Source organism: Pezoporus occidentalis, unplaced genomic scaffold (genome assembly GCF_034315485.1).
Source record: "Pezoporus occidentalis ecotype Australia unplaced genomic scaffold, CSIRO_AGI_Poc_V1 ctg54, whole genome shotgun sequence".
Classification (NCBI taxonomy): domain Eukaryota; kingdom Metazoa; phylum Chordata; class Aves; order Psittaciformes; family Psittacidae; genus Pezoporus; species Pezoporus occidentalis.
In genome coordinates this window covers 52,547-72,891 of record NW_026915877.1, presented here as the reverse complement: position 1 = coordinate 72,891, position 20,345 = coordinate 52,547, and the positions used below count along the sequence as shown (strand labels likewise).

The following is a 20,345-nucleotide window of genomic DNA, read 5'->3' as shown; positions in this document are numbered from 1 at the left end:
CTTCTGGTGCAAATCTTGATTTGAAGTTGAAATAAATGCAGTAATGCATATCACACAAGATATATGTTTGGAAATTAAGTGAAAGAAGACAGACATTCAATGTGTCTGTTATTTTCATAAAGTATAGTTTGGCCATAAGACATATTTCCAATACCCTTTGAAGATTTAGGCAGTATCATATAAAATTGCTATTTTCTCTAAAGGTATAATAATATTTGTGTGTTTTAAAGATAGGAAAAGTATATTAGTCACGCTTTTGCTAGTAGCCAGGGTCTACATAATGTCATTAACTAGACTAGAATTTAGACTATATGATGTCTTAGCTATTCTTTATGAAGTCCTTCAGAAGAAATCCTAGTTTTTAGAAAGTAATAAAGGAAGGATGATCACATTTAGCAGAAATGCTCCAAGGAAACTGTTATTTATACAGGAAAAAACCCTCAAAAATATATACAAGATTGCTCAGAATAAATATGTGTGTTTTCCATGGGGGATACTTCTTTTAGTAGATCAAAACTGTATAAATGAATGAAAAAAATATAATTACTTTAAAGATGTGATTGGACTAGACATCTGTACATATCAGGGTTTAATATATGAATCCAGAAATAGGCATGAAACTAATTCAGTAACTTCTTGAGTATAAGAAGTTATATATATTTTGAAAGTCCCCAGTGCAGCCCAAATTTTATCTCTATAGTATACAGCCCATTCAACTTGTGTGATAACTGAAGAGCCATTCAAACATCTTAATGTATAGCTGCTAGCAAAACCATAGAGATTAAAAGTCTGATTCATAAAAACTCTTATCTGTTGGCTAAGTGGATTTTTCATGTAGAATATAATTTTATGGGGGAGTGGACTTGAGCAATTCTTTATAAACATCTCTTGTGAGAAACTGGATGTGCCCAATTCATTGCAGAGTGCATGATACAAAGAAGTCAAAACCCAAGCCAGTTCAATGGTATCTGCAGTACACAACATGTTTATAACTGTTAAATGCACGTGCATTGAATGTGTAGGTTAATGACTAGATTACAGTGATGTGTTGCCCCAGAAGGTCTATTTTTACTCTTCATGTAGTGGGAGATCTCCGTTTCAGGCAGTAGACTTGTGAAGAAAATGTGAATTAATGCGTCACTTTTTCTGAAAACTCTAAGAGTATGTCTTTAAGCATAGCATGCTTTATAAGGAAACAGCTTTATAAGGAATGGAGTTGCAATGAGCCTAAGTCTCTGTAACAGCCTGCACAGTTGGTCCCTCCATACCTTTTCCAAAGTCAATCTCCTGCGGAGGGGAAATTGGGTAGATAGGTGTTAAAAGCCACCGATGACTCCTGAAGCCTTAGACACAAATATGGTGTGAAATTCCTTCTGGATGTCTCTCTTTCCTGGGCTTAATAAGCAACCTCAATTTTAACTTATTGATGCAAATAGTTATCCCTACGATGACCTTCAATTAATAACCTTTGTTTTCCATATAAAAAACCTGCTTAGTGCCATTTCCTGTGTTATGCTAACAAATAAATAAAGGAAGAATAAAGCCAGCATTTTATAAATGCGAGTATTTTTATGTTAACAGATCTAATAATCTGTGTGTGACATGCCTTTCATGTATATATCACATTTATTTATAAATAGGTACTTTTCCCTCATATTAAGAAGACAACAGTACCCTCTTCCAGCTGCCTACTGCTGCAGCTTTCTCCTTCTCATCCATTTCCCGATGTACAGCAGTCTCCCAGAGCTCTTATTGCAGGAATTTATTTGCAACTAGTAAATATCCCTACAAATATTTATCCCTACAAATATTTAAAATTTAATCCCTGTCATCCCAATTTATAAATTATATTTTCAGAAATGCTTCTATTACATGAAAGCCTATCTTCAATTTTCAAAAGTCTCATTGAATCAGTGAGTCATAAACCTTTAATTCCATGAATCCAACTCCCCAAAATGGACAACCAGACACATTGAAAATGCTTAAACTATTACTGATTTCTAGTGGGACAGAGTTTTTTTCTTGTGTTTTTTAAAGCATATCCTATATTTTATTTGAACAAGGAAAAAAAACCCACACTTTTCCTCCCTATTGTCTAAAACGTATTAGGGTTCACATTATGTTTCATAGTGCACCTGACATTGGCCTCCTCTGGAGGTTGGATACTGGACTAAATGGAGCATTTCTTTATTCTGGCTCAGCATATCTTTGTAATAGGACTATCAGAATGGAAGAGTCATAATATTCGCTTTGAATTAAAAAGAAAATGGATAGCACAAGGGGAGAAATCTGATCTAGAAAAGACAGCAGTGAACTGTGTAATGGGACAGCTGAGATGGAATACAGCCACTATTCCTGTTATTTTATTGAGTAAATCTTGTTTATGTTACCTGCACTTTGAAGGACAATGTATGGGTCTCCATGGCTGTGTTAAATATTTAGCAAATGCATGACTCATAAGTACTCAGTTATTGTCAAAAAATTAATGACTACAATATTTTTCTGATTCAAGTTTACTTTACATTCTCCAATGCAGTATGTATGTGATCATAGCAACAGTTGGAGTGCAGAAAAACAGCCTAAAAATTAGACTATAAAACTTAAACACGGGAAGTTTAGATTGGATATAAGGAAAAAATTCTTTACTGTAAGGGTGGTGAGGCACTGGAATAGGTTGCCCAGGGAGGTTGTGAATGTTCCATCCCTGGCAGTGTTCAAGGCCAGGTTGGACAGAGCCTTGGGTGACATGGTTTAATGTGAGGTGTCCCTGCCCATGACAGGGGGGTTGGAACTAGATGATCTTAAGGTCCTTTCCAACCCTAACTATTCTATGATTCTGTGATTCCATGGTAGAAATGAAAAAAATTGAAATTAACAAAAAAAAAAAAGAAAAAAAAAACACCACAAAAGCAACACACACACACAAAAAAAAACCCAGACAAAAGACAAAACCTACTATGTGAAATTATATTTTATCACATATGGCTTCTCTCATCATGAAAGAATTGCAACTTATGTTGGCAGTATTTTGAACCTATTGTAATATAATATATATATTTTAAAATCTTAAAAAATGCACTAATATTTAACATTGAAAACATTTAACAGAAATATAGTTTGTTATATTGCTATGTTATGGTATTTGAGTTTTTCTTCATTTAAAATTAACTAATACTGTCTAAAATGCTAACTATACAGTGCTGTCAACAAGAATAGAAAGTAAAGAAATCTTATTTATGTTGATAATGTTATGTTCTTTGAGCTTCTTTATATGTTTCTTACTGTAAAGGTAAGGCTATCTTTGGGCAGTTAGCTTGACTTACAAGGAAAAATGCATTATTTAGAAGACATTTATGAAAAGTGGTTCAAGCATCCCACAAGAAAAATGACTGGTTTATAACATCTGTGTTAGGTAGTTGTGAAGCTGCCAAAGCATTTCAAGAAGGGAAGAAGATCATTAAGAGGCGTCTTTATACAAGTATCACACAGATAGTTACTTTAATGTTACTCACTATGGCAGTTGAATCAGAAACCTGGCAGCATTGAGATTTCTCAGAACCACAAAAAAAAAAAAAAGGTCATTTAAATGAGAATAAACACTTGCACATGCATGTAGCTATTGCATGCAACGGTCTTAGACATGCCTATCTACCCACAGCTTTTTTAGATTTTCTCTGAAGTATTAGCTATCTGTGTTTAGTCCCCTTTAATCACAACAAATAAATTTTTATAAGCTTTATCGGCGTAGCATCCCCATGGTTAACAGACATCCCTAAACACTAGCTTCAAAACCTGAGTGGCTTCAGAGGATACCTTCCCACCACAGTCTGCTACCAGCAGCGTTGCATACCCCTGTTTCCCAGATCCACCATCATTCAGGGATGTTGCTTCTGAATATGCCATAAGAAAAATTCACCATGACAACCTTTAAAGTATTTAAGAGAACTACAGACAAATCTGGATCTTTCATGCCCCTTAAGTTGCAATCAGACTTTTGTACTTTCAAAGGAAAAATTCTCTCCAGCCAATATTTGTGCATTGAAAATTGGATTCCTTGTTATATACCACATAATACATGTGAAAACAGCATCAACTCTCTAACTGGAAGAGCATCTGCTTGGTGAAGTGGCTAGTCGTTCAGTTATTTGTATTACAATTGCACTACTGAGCTTTTTTTTTTCCTTCCTTTTTTTCTGGCAGATGTACAGCAAATAGCAATAGACTGGATCACTGGAAATTTTTACTTTTTGGATCACATCAGTGACAGGATCTTCGTTTGCAACCAGAATGGATCAGTGTGTATTACCCTCATTGAGCTTGACCTTAATAACCCTAAGGCCATAGCTGTTGATCCAGCATCAGGGTAAGATTATTTATCTGCATTAGGATTTATTTTATATGATGTGTGCATATAGTGTATTTGTTTCATTTAGGTGTTTTATAAACTACTTTTTCATTGCTTTACTGAGTTACTTGCAAAGTCGCTCTAACCAAACAGTGATGTGTAATGAATCATAGCAAGAACTTAGCTGTATTAATTCCAATGTGTTCCTTGCATCTTGTTGAAATAGACTCAAAAATGAAGAAACAGATTTATCCCTGCTTGTCATAAGAATTTCTTTTACCTCTGCTTTTCTGTAAATTGTATTTCTAGCTAGAGTATGTGGAAAAGTACTTTTGAGGGTTTTTTGCGCTGTATTCCCTCAGTTGCAGGAATATCGGAAATGTTTTTAACAACTTTAATTGCATAAAAAAAAACCAACAGAAGAATTTTCACTCTGCTTTAGAGGGTCATCTAGAATGGTAAAATTAAACTGTATTTGCTTTTCCTTTCCTATAGATACATTCAGTGTCGTCTGGGAGTAAATCCTTGCTTAAAATACAGGGTACTAAAAGTCTTCCATTCTATAACAGCTGCCAGCTGAGAAAAGTTTTCAAGTGAATGATGAAGCAAAAACATAACTAGATCAGAACAGTATCAAGTTAATTTAGAAACTAAATTAGGTGAGGATTTTAGAACAAGGATTTTTATCTTGGGTTTATTAGTCTGTAAGTGGTTTAGATTGAAATAGCTGGTGGAATATGTCCTAAACTGCAATAAGTCCCTTCTCAGCAAATACAAAAATATTTACTGTAGAACAGCTTGTCATCCATATGCGGACTTTTGTCACTCTTTATTTAAAGCTTTATTGAATATTAAGATGCATTATCACATGGCTTTAATTCTGACAAGAACAGCTTGCATGTAAAGTTTACAAAGAAGTTTTATAATGTAGTTCCTGAATATAGCTGTATTTCTGTCTGCAGCAGATGGTGATCTTGACTTGATCTGACTCCAGAGTTGTTCTAACAGAAAAATAAAAATTCATGTATAAATTGATTTTCTGCAAGTTCTGATCTGAAAGAACTTGAAGCTTTCAAATTTGCCATCAGCAGTCCTTTTCTATATGTTTGCTTCTGTATACCTTGCTGGATTTACTAGATGAATCCCAAGTTTGGTCTTAACTCATCTTACCTGTCAGGGATGTCAGAATTTTTACCCAACCCTATGGGTTCTGTGAGGAAGGGTGGAACAGAAGAGAGACTTTTTCCTTCATTTGTTATCTGCCAGCTATGAACCATTCTTATCCAGATAGCTGCCTTTTTCAGTGCCACATGTGAGAGTAATAGTGTCTGTTGTAGCATATATCTAAGCTCTGGCCTGTAGGAAAGACCAAAAGTGATTATCATGTTTCACAGTGTGATTCTTCATGTAGCAATACCAATTTATTTCACAATAAAAACACTGGGTAGAAATTTTTCTCAGAATACATGTTTTGCATTTCGGCAGCTATTTCTTTACTGGTTTTATTGGCAGCTTCCTTAATTATCTGACATATGTTGTTCTGTTAATTGGCTATCTGACATACATTTTAACTGATAAGCCCCAACTTATATATTCATTTGTGACTGGGTTTTGGTACAGAATGCAAAAAGATAATTGAAAAGGACTCTGACTATTTAAAAATGTTTTGTTACTTTTTTTCTTGTTGTTTTTTTTGTTCATTTTACTCTTTCATGCTGATAGTAGGGACACATTTCTGTGTCAAAATATTAGCATGATATTGCTGTCTAGGTAACTCACTGGTTTGAATTCTTCAAAAGTATCACAAAAGCATCTAAATGTTTTCTAGATACTAAAAAAATGGTCCAAGTTGAGCAGTAAACGAGTGAGTTGCATACATCTGTGTGTTCAATAGATTCTTAAGGCAGTCATGTTTATACAATGTAAGCATATGATTATAAATCACATTTTGGGTTTTATTTTGGTTTTTGAATATGAAGCTCAGGCTGTTCTGGGAGGTTTGCTCTCCTGTAAGAATAATATATTAATGTGTTAAATGTGATTACATTGCGTTTGCTCCTGTAACATGTAGTGCTATCATGGTATGCTCATTGGCCCCATCATTCTACAAGCCAAAGCTACACTCACACAAAGACTATTTACTATGCTAAGGAATACAAAGCTTATCCGCAACCCTTTAGGCCTATGATAAACTTCGCAAAGCAGCAAAAGGTGAAGCCCTCCTATTCTTGCATGTTCACGTCTGTGCTGTTACACATTTAGTTGTTTCATGATCCAGAAATTTTGCATTTATTAATAAAACAACTAAAGCACTAGTGGAAAACTTCTTAATTCTGAATGGGTCCCCTCTCTGCACTCATGAATATGTTTTGGGTGTGATTAATTTTATATCTCTGTGCCTGCAAGCTTTGTTAGATGTTTAGGAGTGAAGCTTTTATATATTCTTCTATGAGCTTACAATGGAACCTAAGCTACTAAGCTTATTCCTCATCATACAATGAATGAAAGAACTTCTTTTGTTATTCCTCTATAACTTAACTTTAAATTCAGAGAAGGAAAATTCTGCTATTCAAAAAGCTCTTGAATAAGCAAGATTGTTATGTTTCTAAGGTAAGTATGTTACTTTGCCTTCAGATTTCAGCATTTTTGTCAGCCTGAACTGTGTTTCATTTTTTGGTTATTCCAGACTATGTCTAATGGATGCCTAATCTCCCCCACCCCAAACGAGGAACTAATAATTTGCCCAGTTAGAGATTTTGCAGTCTTAATACTAATCTGTTATACCAACTAATTTTCTGTTAAGAGTAGCACAGTACAAGTATCAGACCTATGTTAGGGAGGCTGTCATCAGAGGGAATGGCTGTGTCTGCCAATATCACTGTGAGTTTTCCAGACTCCAGACTCATTGGTGAAAAATGTATTGAAGAAAAAGCTAGAACAAGGCTAGTAGGAAAGAAAGTGGTGATCAGAAACAGAGATGGAGAATAAAATGTTTTGCAATAATATATCATCGATCAAATGCCTTTGAAGTAAGATGTTTGCAGTTCATAGTTTTGATAACTATCAATATAGGGCTTCTTTTCTTCAGTGGTCAAGAAACAGAAGCTATTACTTTTACTGGTCCCTGAAACTGGTATAAAATTGATGATGATGCTGATGACTGTCAACAAATACAATGACTGTGAAACAAATATGAGCTGAGTTAGAACAATTTTATCTCTAGCTGAGGGCTTCAGTCTAGGTCTTCTGTCCTCATGAGGAATTACTTTTTATAGGACTCCAGCTAGTCTGGCAATCAGCATGCACATTCATGAGACTTTGATCACCATGTGTATATGATAGGGAAGGTAATATGTTTAAAACTCACAAGAGCACAGATAAGATTTAGGTTCTCTCCCAGCTCTGCCACAAACCAGCTAAATGTCTTTAGACATTTTATTTTCTTTATGTCTCTGCATCCGTTGCATTCACTAGAGAGCATAAAATGCATATTGTTTCAATTATCTGATATTTGAATGCATTCAGGAACATTAGGAATTAATTTTGTAGAATGCACTGCTAACAGTGTACATCAGCATATTTATACTCTAAATATACATTCTTAATTATCTCCAGTGCTCAAGGTAAAGTGTTGCCTTCCACTGCATCACAGTGGCAGTGGGGAACGTGTAGCAGCATTTTATACAGAAAAATGCATTGGAGGAGGGAGATACTGCAGTTTCCTCCCAACAGGAGCACTTGAAATGTTCAATCCTGATCATACTGCTTAGACATCAGTGTGGAGTAATATAAATATCAGAGTGTCTTAATTTCACCTTGGACCCATTTTCTGTTTTCTGGAAATGCCAGGAAACAGCGAAAGGCAGGAACCGCAGAGAGGGCTGTTGATTCAGGTGTACTACTGGTTCCAGAAACATGCAGCTTGTAACAGTGGCTCAGATACTATTTAGGATGCCGATCATAATTTTCTACTATATTTCATAGGCTTCTGGGAAAAGATGAATTTTAATGAGAGCATTTGATATGTGGAGGGTATTGATCTAGCACCCACTTAAAAAAACTGTTTCAAACATAAAGAGATGTGTAGAGAAAGGGTGCACAGGGTGAGATTACAGAGGATGTGCAGAGCAAAGCTGGCATGTGGGAGGATGCATGGAGCAGTGTAGAGAAGTAATGGGAGCGAGGAAATGGTTTAGGTGCCTCCCACATGAATTACTATAAAGACAAGGAGTAATGGAGGAGGAGAAGAGGAGGAGGGAAAGAAGAACCGGAGAGACCAATTAGAGACTGAAGTCATTGAAATTTGTAACTACTATTTAAAAGGTAGTAGTAACAATGAGCAGAAAAGAAGCACTGCTAAAAAGATTTGCAAAAGGAGCAAGCTCACACTTCAATACTGCAACAGTGTGTGTGTCATGTAAATATTTGAATAAATCTTTTAATCGGCTTTTCCTTCTGCTATGTTACAGAAATGAAAAAAAAACACAAGCTCTGGTTATTTCTTTCACACAACATTTGTAAATGCATACAGGAAGAGATCGTGATATGGTGATTTAGAAGAACAGCATCTATTAATGTCTTAGGGTGTTATGTGCCATTTCCAACAGAATAAAAATTAAAAAAAAAAAAATAAAATAAAAAAGTAGCATTTCAAGTTTCTCATAGCAATCAGTTGATACCTTCCTGACAAGGAAGAAGTTTTTTACTGTGACAGTGGTGAGGCACTGGAACAGGCTGCCCAAAGAAGTGGTAAATGCTCCATCTCTGATAGTGTTTAAGGCCAGACTGGACAGAGCCTTGGGTAACACGGTCTAAGGTGAGATGTCCCTGCCCATGGCAGGGAGGTTGGAACTAGATGATCTTAAGGTACTTTCCAACCCAAAGCATTCTATGATTCTATGGTTTTCAACCCTAACGATTGTAAGTATTCTAAGCAAAGATTTTTTTGTGGCTAAAGTCAAAGCTGCAGTATGAAAATAATAACAATTAAAAATACATCATGATATTTTTGAAACACAGTAGGGAAATTTGCCTCAGTCTAAAATTTCAGAAAATAGGAGAAAGGCAGGAGTAAGATGACATTTTGAATTGCAGCCTTCTGTATAAGGACAGAGTTGAGCAGCATCTTTAAAATATCATATTTGTGAGAAGATATAGAAAACTCATACAAAGAGGTTTTCCTGCCTTTTAATATTTTGCTTTTCACTTGTAAATTTATTTTGACGTAATTCCTCTAGGTGTAAGAGGAAGAAGTAGGAGGTTGGTCATATGAACTCTGTTATGCAGAGCAGTTAGTTGCGTATATTCTTACCCAAGCTGTGTATAACTGTACTTCTGGGATGTTTGCCTTTATTGGACAGATCAAAATGTAATGTAAGGTCCACTGAGCAGTTTACACTAAAAAGCTAAGGGAATGGGAAACTTTTTACACATCATTGAATTATAACTTTTCCTTGCCAGAGAGGTATTACACAGGAGGTAGTGCCTGGGTACGGAAAGGCCATCCCAGAGGATGGAAGACAATCCTTAAGAGATCAAAGAGATTTTCTTTTCTTTTTTTTTTCCCTTGTGAAGGAAATAGAGTGAGTTTTGGGCTGATGAGGAGGTAGAGACAGACCCTTCCAAATCAACTTTTCTGAAAGTAATTATATTTTTTCTTATTTTCTGTATCTGTGTCTTTAAAAGAAAAGAAATCATGAGTACAGACATGATGGATAGAGTTTAATTTACCTTTTATTTTCCTTGAGTTAAGCACAATGTAAGGTAAATGGATTTGTAACAAAACACATTTGCAGAGTAAAAAGTGTTCCTGGCCTGCACCAGGAGGAATTTTGGCTTTCCCACAGATCCCCCTCTGCATTCAGAGGGTGAGACAGTGGGTGCCATGCTGGGACCCAATGAGGAGGAGAGCTGGCACCCAGGTACTGGGTGGCACTGCTGGCAGTCTAGGCAAGTAGCCACAGACTGGGCTGTGCATGCATTTCAACAGTTTGGACCTCAGTGAGAGGATTAAAAGTATCTCTATTTTAAACCCCTACTTTTGGGGTTGTTTTTTTTTTTTCTTTTTTTCTTTCTTCTTAAATTAGAAATGTTTAAATAATTTCTCCTATTTAGTTTGATGAGTGTCCCCATGTCTGGACTGCAGACAGGCACAGCCTCCTGCTTCGTGCCTGTTCTCAGACAGTAGCTGGAGACAACATGATGCCCACAGGCTTGCTTGGGTAGGCAGAGAGAAAGTCTTTGGCCTGACTTGGCAGAATGCCCTGACAGTGCAATAAATTGCAGTTGGATTTTGAGTGATTTCCCAAACAAGGAAAAGGGAAAGTCAAGGAATTCATTATCAGTGAAGAGATCGGGTTGTAGCAGGGGAGGAAGAAAGCAGAAATTAAAAAAACAAAGGAGGTCAGACCAGTATATATTTTTCTTTATTTGCTTCATTGTTATTTAGACGGGAGTCTTTCAGGGTAAAAATAAAACATCTACACTTACTGTCTGCTGCCTTTTTTAGTTTCTTTTTACTCTGTTGTCTCTGAGCTTTTACAGCAGCTGCAAGGCTTGGGGGAGATCTCTGAGTCATAATTTTATTTTTTTTTTGGACTATCTCAGATTAGTCACCATTTTCTGCTGATCAAAGAGGAGTGTTAGGCTCACTTTTAAGCAGCAAAATCATTACTATTTTAATAACATGCCATTATTAAAAAAGCTGTTTCTTCTCTTGTCTCAAAGCAGTTTCAAATAGCTGTAAGATACGTATAAGGCACACTTAAGTTCTAGAAGGTTCTAAAGGTGACCTGAAAAAGCATCTCCTTCATCTAAAAAACAAAGCAAACCAACCAAACAAATAAAAAAACACCAAAATTTTGTCACAGCTAATCATAATAGGAAAATTTTCATTAAGAATTCAGGTTTTGCTGCTCCTCCTCCCCCTCCACAACCTCTTTCAGGCTATGAACAGTTAGAAATGGTGTAACAGTGGAGCCAAAACAACTGAGAGGAGGAAAAATATTTAATCAGACAAAAAAAAATCTTTTCAAATTGTGTTTACCCGTGTTGTCATCTATTGCCTCAAATACTGCCTAAACATTTAGGAAAAAAAAAAATTAATTTTTTTTTTTGACTGAGCCCAGGTTTTCAGGAAACTGCTTCCAGTTCTGCGCTATTCCCTCTTTTTGGTTTTAATTGTCACTAGCTAAACTGAGGCATAAAACCCTGCTACCTTTACATTTCCCCTGGACCTCATCTTCTTTGAAACTTAGTTTCTTGTACAGCATTACATTTCTGCTCACTGAGAAATCTGGCTGGTATGAAAATGTTGGCAAATGAAGGTAAAAAGTATTCACAGTCACTGACAAAACTGAAGGAATTAAAATTTCCAGCACATTAGGTAACTGCATTAAAAGGGAACTCGTTAACAACATCAGGTTATAGTTTGGGTCAAAGAGAATACTATAATTAAGATAATAAAAATAGTATAGGCATGCATGTTTTCAAGTAACTATGTGAGTGTATTTGCTGCTGGGCATACCTTTTTATCAATCAAATATTAAAGTAATTATTGATGACTAGCATTAGTATACAGTCTTCTGTATATACTTGAAGGTGCACTGTACTTGGAACTCAGGACACGTTTCATTCAAAGAAAAAACAGGTAGTAATAGCAGTGCTAGTCTCTGAATGATTATAAAACGTTGTGAAAAAGTTGGCAAGGTGGACACTGGCAGGGTTAATAAGAATACCTTACTGATGTAATTATCTAATTGTCTAATTATTATCTAATAATCAGTACTACTGTCTGGAGAATAAAGCTAGTGTGATACTGGTGAATCACCCACTGCAACAGGAACTTAAGCTTTTTTTTCGTATGCGGTATGTGCCTTATAATGGATTTCATAGCTGTGTTGCTACTATCAGGAACAATATTTGAGTAATGCCAATAATAATGGGAAGAAAAACAACACATTTTTTTACCAAAAAAAAAAGTGAAAAAAAAAAAAGATTGAAAGTCAGTAAAGCTCTTCTCATTTATTAAAAGTTACCTTTTAGCTAGTGGGTCCGGAGGACAGCATCACACCTCTCATTTGCTCAGGTTCTCCTGAACCCACCTCAAGGATTCAGCTGTCATCTCACTACAGCATCTTCATTTCCCCAACGTGCTCTTTTATGGGGTGTCCCAGTGCTTTTGGTTACTAACCATTTGAACCATCCCAACAAACCAGGCTGAACACACAAACAGCAACAACACTGATAAAAATCTGTGAGTTTGATGGCTTGAGGCAATTTGATAACAACACTCTCACTTCTATTTTAAACTATCTCTGTGTCATTAGTGTAGTTATTCTTATGCCTCTCTGATCCCTGTCCTTCAGTCCTCAGCTAATTAAGCTTCTGGTCAAAATGCTTATCTCTCACTGAAATTACCATGAGTTAGAATGTGTTATTTGTGAAGGAGATGGAAAATGGCTTGTTATTCTGCCTAGTAGGGAAGTCTCAAAGTATTTTTTTTTCTTTATTTAATAACTGAAATGTCCAAGCAAAAGCTACATGACTTAAATCACCCTATCAGTGATTTTCTTCAAGTTGAAAGCAATTAAGCTAGAGAGAATTGAGGCCACTTTGTTTCTGAAAGAGAATATAAATGGGAATTTAAGGCTTTATAATGCACATACATTATGTTCATATCCATTTGAATTCTCCTTTTATTTTTTTTATTACCCGATTGGCTTATTATCTAACCAGCTTCTGTAAGGTCATTCATGTTGAGGACAGGTTCTGATATGAATTAGAGCACTGTATGCATGGAAGCAAAGAAAAATATCTTCAAAAATATCTGTTTAGGACCCATAGGTTTTAAGATGTACTTGCATTATCAGGGAGTGTATGTGTGGTGAGTGAGACTTTTAAGGAGGGGTTATTTTTCCTTATAAAATGAACAAAATGAAAACAGTAGCTAAAAGTTCATGTTCAACACAAATACTGCGTTATGATGTTTTGAAGTTTCCCAAATCTGTTTTCCTAGTGATGACCACACATTTCTTGTGTTGTTTTTACATCAGTCTTTGTATTGTAGCAGTACAAATTTGTGCAAACCACAGGTTTCTAATAAGCTATTGTCATGCTGTTCATTTCCTTCTATGCTGATGATAAATCACTGCCTGTGTAGAGGCAGTGTTTGAAGCATAAAAACACTGGAATTGCTCTTGTTCTGGATTAACAAGAAACACCCACACTCACAAAAAATGATAAAACCCATTCAGTTAATTCATCGGCAGTACAATGATATCATCCTAAGAGAAACTGCTGTTCTCTCAGGGCTGGTTATATGGATAATTAGTTTTTCACATTGTTTTTCCAGTTTTTGTTGTCCTGAGGCTTCTTGCATGTTGGTACCCTCATTGCTATGCTCAGCAGCATGAACATGCCTTGCTAAAGCTCAGCTGCAATGTGACCACTAGCTGTAGGAAAGCTGGAGGTAATAATAAGAAATAAAAGATGTAAGAAATCCATGTCATGTGTAAAACTTGCAGGAACCATTGCAATCTAATCTAGAAAAGAGAAGGTTGAGAAAATAACTATTTTCTATAAAAGTCTGGTTAAATAGAAAGGTAGTTTATTATTCTTCTTGTTAAAGAAAGGATAGGGAAAAAGTAATTTTAATTAGCAGAGACTTTGATAGATATGGAAAAAAATTACAAGGCTGAGGAGACATTAGTATATGACTTATATAAAAACTGTAATCTCTGTCATTAGGGACGGTTAGGGCTATGTCTGTCTGGCAGGGACATTCTAGGCTTGTGTTACATTTCCTCTGTGAGAGGCTGTATATGTGTATGTACCTGTAAGCTTACAATGGCAAAGAATGGGATACTAGGAAAATAAATATGAATAATTTTACTAACATTTCAGTGTTGCTATTGAAAAGGTATGGCTGAAACATTACCAAAGTAATGATATGCTTTGTTTTACCACTTGAAGTGATTGGAGAGATTGTAAGGAAAAGGGGTCAAAAAAATACATTTTAGGGTTGTTTTGGTGTTTTTTTTTCTTTTCTTTTCTTTTAGATGTGGTAGCATTTGCTGCAAATGAAATTGAAAACTAGGTTTTAAAAAGATTTTGATAGCAAAGAAAAAATACAGTGGCACATCTGTAAAAGTTCCTATGTACAGGCTGCATCATTTCCTTTTAAGAATTGCCTTGATTTTAACAGAGTGTGTGACTGAATTGTAAGCTTAAAAGTCATATTTAGTTTGGCACCCGGAACACACTATGAGCAGCTTTCTCCTGTTGTGGTTGAGAAGGCTAATATGTTGGATAGCAGGTTATGTACTTTGTGAGTGATGAGTTGCTTTTCTTTAGAGATGACTGTTTCCAACTTACTGACAAAATTTCTTATGTTTGATGAGTTACAGAACTCTTAAGTAAGTTGTCTAAAGTTATCTATCGAAATACAGAACTATGTCAACCCACAGTAGGAAGAGAATCAATTGCTGCTTTACCATATTGAAAACTACAGCAAAATAACTGAACATGTGGCAGCCCTTGCTCTCTTTAATCTTTGAAATGAGTATGATGAGCTGCTAGAAACTTCTTTTTTTTTTTAGTCTAAGTTTGCTCATCACCAGTTACTTTGAGCTAGTTAACTCATTTCCGGGCATAACACACACAAACACATGCACAGAGACACAAAATTTGCTCCAGGTTTGCAGTGGCCTCAGCCTTAGTGTTTCTAAGCTACACAATTTATGAGTTTGGATATTATCCAGACTGGCACTTGAAAACATGTTTACCTTGAATCAATGGATAATTAGCTAATTGAAGAGACAAACTTTTAGCATAGTAGAAGGCCATAAAGGAAATGTGGTCTCATTGACTCTGATTCACTGTGATTTAGATTGGTTTTATTCATTAGGATTTGACAGCAAATCTACAAAACCTAAACTAAAAAAATCCTCAGGGATTTCTATTTAACAGATTTTAAATGAGAAAATTTTATTAATAATAGGATATTTGAACCTCACTGCCTTTTCACCTGCTGAAAAATAACCACTTACAAGGTTACAGTTAGGCAAGTTTTGCAAACGTACAATTTAGCTTACAGACTTCTTCAGACAAAAAAATCTTAAGGCACCAACTCTTGGCTGATCTTATCCAGTAGAATGATAATACATGATACCTTCTGCTGGCACAGCTCATTTGTCTGAGCATAAGGAAAGGAGAATAAGCAAACTGCTTTCCAACAGGGATTACACTGACTTCAGCAGAAAGTCAGGCCTCTAACCAAAATATTTAAATTGGAACAAAAATTGGTTGAGTAGACCAAGCCAAGCTCTTGCTAGTATTCCTGAGTGTGTGATACAGTTTACTGATGTGCATGTTATATCTTCTGAAATTACAAGGAATTTTTGTTTGTTTTTTTTTATGTTTTAGTCTCCCTGTTAAATTATTGTTTTGTATTTTGCCATATGAGCAGTTTTCTGAACATAGTGAGATTTTAGTGTATCTAAATATTCTTGTGCTTGCAGCTCACATTTAAAAAAAAAATGATCTATTTCTAACATTTTCAAAAGCAAAAACCTTAATATCGGCACTTAAATGCATGTCTAAACATTCACTACACTGGAAGCTTTATTTTGAAAGATTTGAATGCCCACAGGTCATACCCAATTCAGCTAACAGCTGAGACTGCTCAGAGTTGTTTGACAGCTTATATATTATGTGTGTGCATGTATATGATGTACCCATAAAATACACATGCACAGAGGTTCAAGTCTGTAACCACAGCTAGCTTGCACAGTGTAGGCCATTAGTGACTCTCAGGCTTGATGAAGCTTTCCTCATCTGTTGTCTTCATTTCATAGCAAGGACTGAGGTAGGGATAGTGTAAAGGATAAATACTTTCTTGGGGAAAAAAAAAAACCTGATTCTACTTAGGATTTTATCCAAGATTTTAAGAGAGGATTCCTGTCTGTTGCCAGTTAATTATTTTAGCAAAATGCTCTACCAGACACTACTGTGTATGCATTTTATACTATTTGAATAGCCAGCATGAGCCATGTGTCCTTGGTATGCAGGAGTTTTGACTGTGTTCAACTGCCTATGATTTAAAATAAGCTTTTGAAAATCTAATGTCTCGGTGTCAAAGGCAAAATCAGGCTGTGCAGTATCAGGCTTAACATATTTTAAGTTGAGCAGTCATAAGTACTGGGTAGGTTTCAAATTCTGCGTTTAAGTTCTATGGGAGATTACTTCATTTAAGCTTGAGAGGATTTTGCGAAGAAGAATTCATTAATACATGAGAAGCAGTAGGAGAAAATGGTGCCAACACTCGTAAATGGCCGGTTTGGAAATGAACAGCTTTCTATTCAGAGCAGGATTTGAACAAAATGCATTTCTGTTGAAGGTCATGAGGATTCACATAATGCAATAACACAACAGTCACTCTTCAAGGCATGAGACAGTGTGTTTTGAAATAATAACAAGCATGGATGTAATCAAAGAATTTTGATTGGTCATATCATGGGATAATTTATGACAACACAGGAATTGCAATACTTGGTAACATTTGAATGCATGAATTTGCACCTGTAACACTTTTGATGCAAGCTTTTATTTCTTTCCACTTATCTCACAGTGTGGAGATAAGTTACATAAATCCACATCTGCTGTACGTTTTCCTGTTTATATGGAAAAAGAGCAGAGATTAGAGTTAGTTTAGGGGTCACGCATTTAATTTATCATCTTGTCTGAAGGCAGAACAAACTAGCCTGCAGCATTGCTCAAGAAGGTTTTGGCTAACAGTTTTGGAATAGTCAAAGAAGAGATTCCGTGAACCTATATATTCCGTACCTCTTACAGCTTAAGGTTATTGTCTTTATGCTGCAACATGGCACGAATAATAGCTTATTTCCCTCCTCTTGTAGCAACTTTTTAGATACTTCAGGGCAAACAGCAGACTTTCTTTTAATCTAGACTAAGAAAACTAACTTCTTGGAGCATTTTCCCATATATTTCCCACCACCAGCACCTCCTTCATGCAAATGTCTGATGATTTAGTGGCTGTGCTTTGTATAGTCTCTGGTCTTCATTTTCCTAGGAAGCTATGGGAAGCAGGAAAGGTTGCTTGGTTTTGTCCTGTTGTAAATATTTCAGTGTGTTACTTGCTAACTTTCTGGAGTTCTTCCTAAGCACTGACTTGGGGCTAGATTCTGGGGTAGGTGTTACCCTGCTAAAAGTGATATAGTGATTCTGATTTCCTCTTCCAGTTACTTTTTTCTGCCCTTACCTGTTTTTTCTGTGCCATTCCAGCTGTCACACCCTCAACTGAGGGAAGTTAACAGAAAGTGGTTTGTGCTGCCACACACTAAACCAGACCCATAAAAGAATGCAAGATAAACAAAACCCAGTTTTAAACCAGTGCTCTAACAGCAGGCAGTGACTTGGCAAAACAGAGTGGGTAAGCATCTGCTAGGGGAGATGCAATGGACTCAGTGTGAGAATAAAACCAACTTCAATCTACATCTGCTGCAATCAAGAGAAGACTAACAGGACTGGGACCTTTATGTTTGCTTTTGAGATCCTCCCACCCTTTAGATCCTTTCCAGAGGACCTCCTGCTGAGCCAGGTTCTCCCTGTCTTGTAGCTGTGTTGATGAGTAAATAATAACTGAAAACAGGGTCAGAGGGAATTTTACACAGGTGTGAGCCTATGGGTTCATTCAGCTTCTAGTGAAATCAGAAGTGGACATACAGCTTTTCCTATGCATCCTTACTCAACTGTACCTTATTTCAGTTGGAACAGTATGATGTCTAAGTCTCTTCTCAATATTGATTGTCATCCCTTACTTTTTGGTGCTGTGTTTCAAAGTGAGATGTCGTCTCTTACCCATTGCTCATTATTCTTATATTTTTTTTCTGCCCATCAGAACTTATTTCTACAGTCTTTCCACTTCCATTTTTTTAAGTGACATTGGAAGGTACAGAGAGGCACAGCTGCCAGAGTGTGGGGAGTGCGAACTCCTGCTTGTCATCACCTTAATGTTACACTACTTACAGGAGACTGAAGCTGGCAGCAGTTGCCTATGAGCACAAAAGCGTGTGAGCTAGGTTTTGACCCTTTATAAAAGGCAAAAAAATAAACATATATAGAATAATACTGGTTTTAGGTGCAGTACAGATGCTAAAAGATAGAATGCAAAAGCTTTTTGACAGGAGATTTATTACTGTGAATATCCACACACAGACCACATGACTGGATAAGGATATTACTATCCTTCATCTAATGTACTCCTTAGAGACATGGCCATATGATCTGTTTCCCTGTTGCCAGTTAGCAACAGGAAATACTACTTGACTAAATTCTGTTCCTAGTTTTCAGAAACATTAGCCTCAGAAATATTTCCATTTATTTTTTTAGTCTATAGCTAGTTAATCAAGTCTATGTTCATCTGCCCATACAAGCTATAAAGTTCTGCAATGCACATCTAATTGTAATTAACATCATCGACCAGTTACAAGGCGTAAGCGGTAACGTATCCAGGAGTGCTTGCTGACACTACAAGTTATACCAGATGCGGCTCTTGGTGCCTCCCGTGGCCCCTGGCGCTTCCTCTGCTGCCTGTCAGATGGTGCTTTTGTTTTCTATGAGATCATTATTACAAAATGTTTTGGATTTTTTTATTGTGCAAAGACCCAGCTAGCTAAATAACATTGAAGGCTCTAACAGATAAGGGAGGCAGGTGACACTGTATATGAAATGTTAATATTTTACTGTAAAGTTTTGCTTCCATTCTGGGATAGCAAGACAATTAAAACATCATTAACTGTTCTCACTGCTCTTAAGATGGTCTTTTCTTCATTTCATTGTAAAACTACATACAATCGTTATCATCACTTTAAATATGGAGTGAATACGTGTTGTGGCATTCAGTTTAAGACACGGCTTTTCCCCAGCAAACTCATTAGGCAATAGGGCTGCAGGAGGGTATAAGACCTGAAGTCAGTAACTGAAGTACTGCAGCTGTATTCAAGTCACTGATGTTAAGGCAGTGGTCTTGTGTGGCTGACATTGTCATGGAGACCACAAATATGTCTTCTGGACGGAAGTGTTGTGTTTTGGCTGCCTGAATTTATACATATATCATAATAAGCAATACGCGTTCTGCTCCATTTTTTCAGCTATAGATCTGACCTTCAGGCTCCAGCAAAGTCAGGATCTGAATTCCACAAAGTCTAGGTACCCTGCATGAGCAAGGTCAAACTGGGATTCCAATAAGCTGACAGTTTTCTTTCTTGCTTGTTAGAGAAATGTAATACTAGGTGTATATTGACACTTCTTTTCCTTTTGCCTCAGCTGGCTACATCAGCTAGTTAAAAAATTGCACACAAAAAAGTTTGGGCATTTTCATTCAAGTAAACGTATGGGTAACGGGGCTGTAGCACTGACTGTAATGCATGATAAGCTACATAAAGCAAAACATAGAAACAGTTGCAGTTAAAATCTCCAGAAAATTCTATCAGCATCTGCAACCAATTGAGAACATTGCAGAATAAACGTTCCTGGATTTTAATGTTCCGAGTAGCATAACTAAACAAATACAACATGGATTATCCTCTAATATATTAAATGGCAAATGTTATCTTGCTGAAAGATAAGTAAGTTTGGGTATCCTACAGAGAAGGATTGGAATCCCAGGAAAAAATACAAACTTAAGTGCTTACACATACAAAAGATTATACACCTCTGCAGCTGTTCAACATCTGTCCCCTGAAGATAATGATATAAACATGTGACAAACAATGTATAAATATCTGGCAATTAATATACCTAGAATCACAGATGGGGGTGAAACAAATCTGAAATAGAGCTACTGGAGCTAGACCACAGATATATGACAGTATAAAACTCAAAATATTACTCCCAAAAATATACATGTGGTACAATCATGAGAGTTTATTCTGAGTCAGTGCCTGGTCTAGGGGTTTGTGTTTGTTCCACTGGCTTTTAA

General features: G+C 36.2%; 1 protein-coding gene across 1 annotated transcript in view; it reads left to right on the top strand.

Moving 5' to 3' along the window:
• Window positions 1–20,345, top strand: part of LOC134173667 (low-density lipoprotein receptor-related protein 1B-like) — a 499,799-nt gene that overhangs the window by 427,914 nt on the left and 51,540 nt on the right. Inside the window, exon 6 of the mRNA XM_062637935.1 lies at window positions 4,201–4,363. Within this exon, the coding sequence (XP_062493919.1) occupies window positions 4,201–4,363 (163 nt within the window). The remainder of the gene's footprint in view (window positions 1–4,200; window positions 4,364–20,345) is intronic.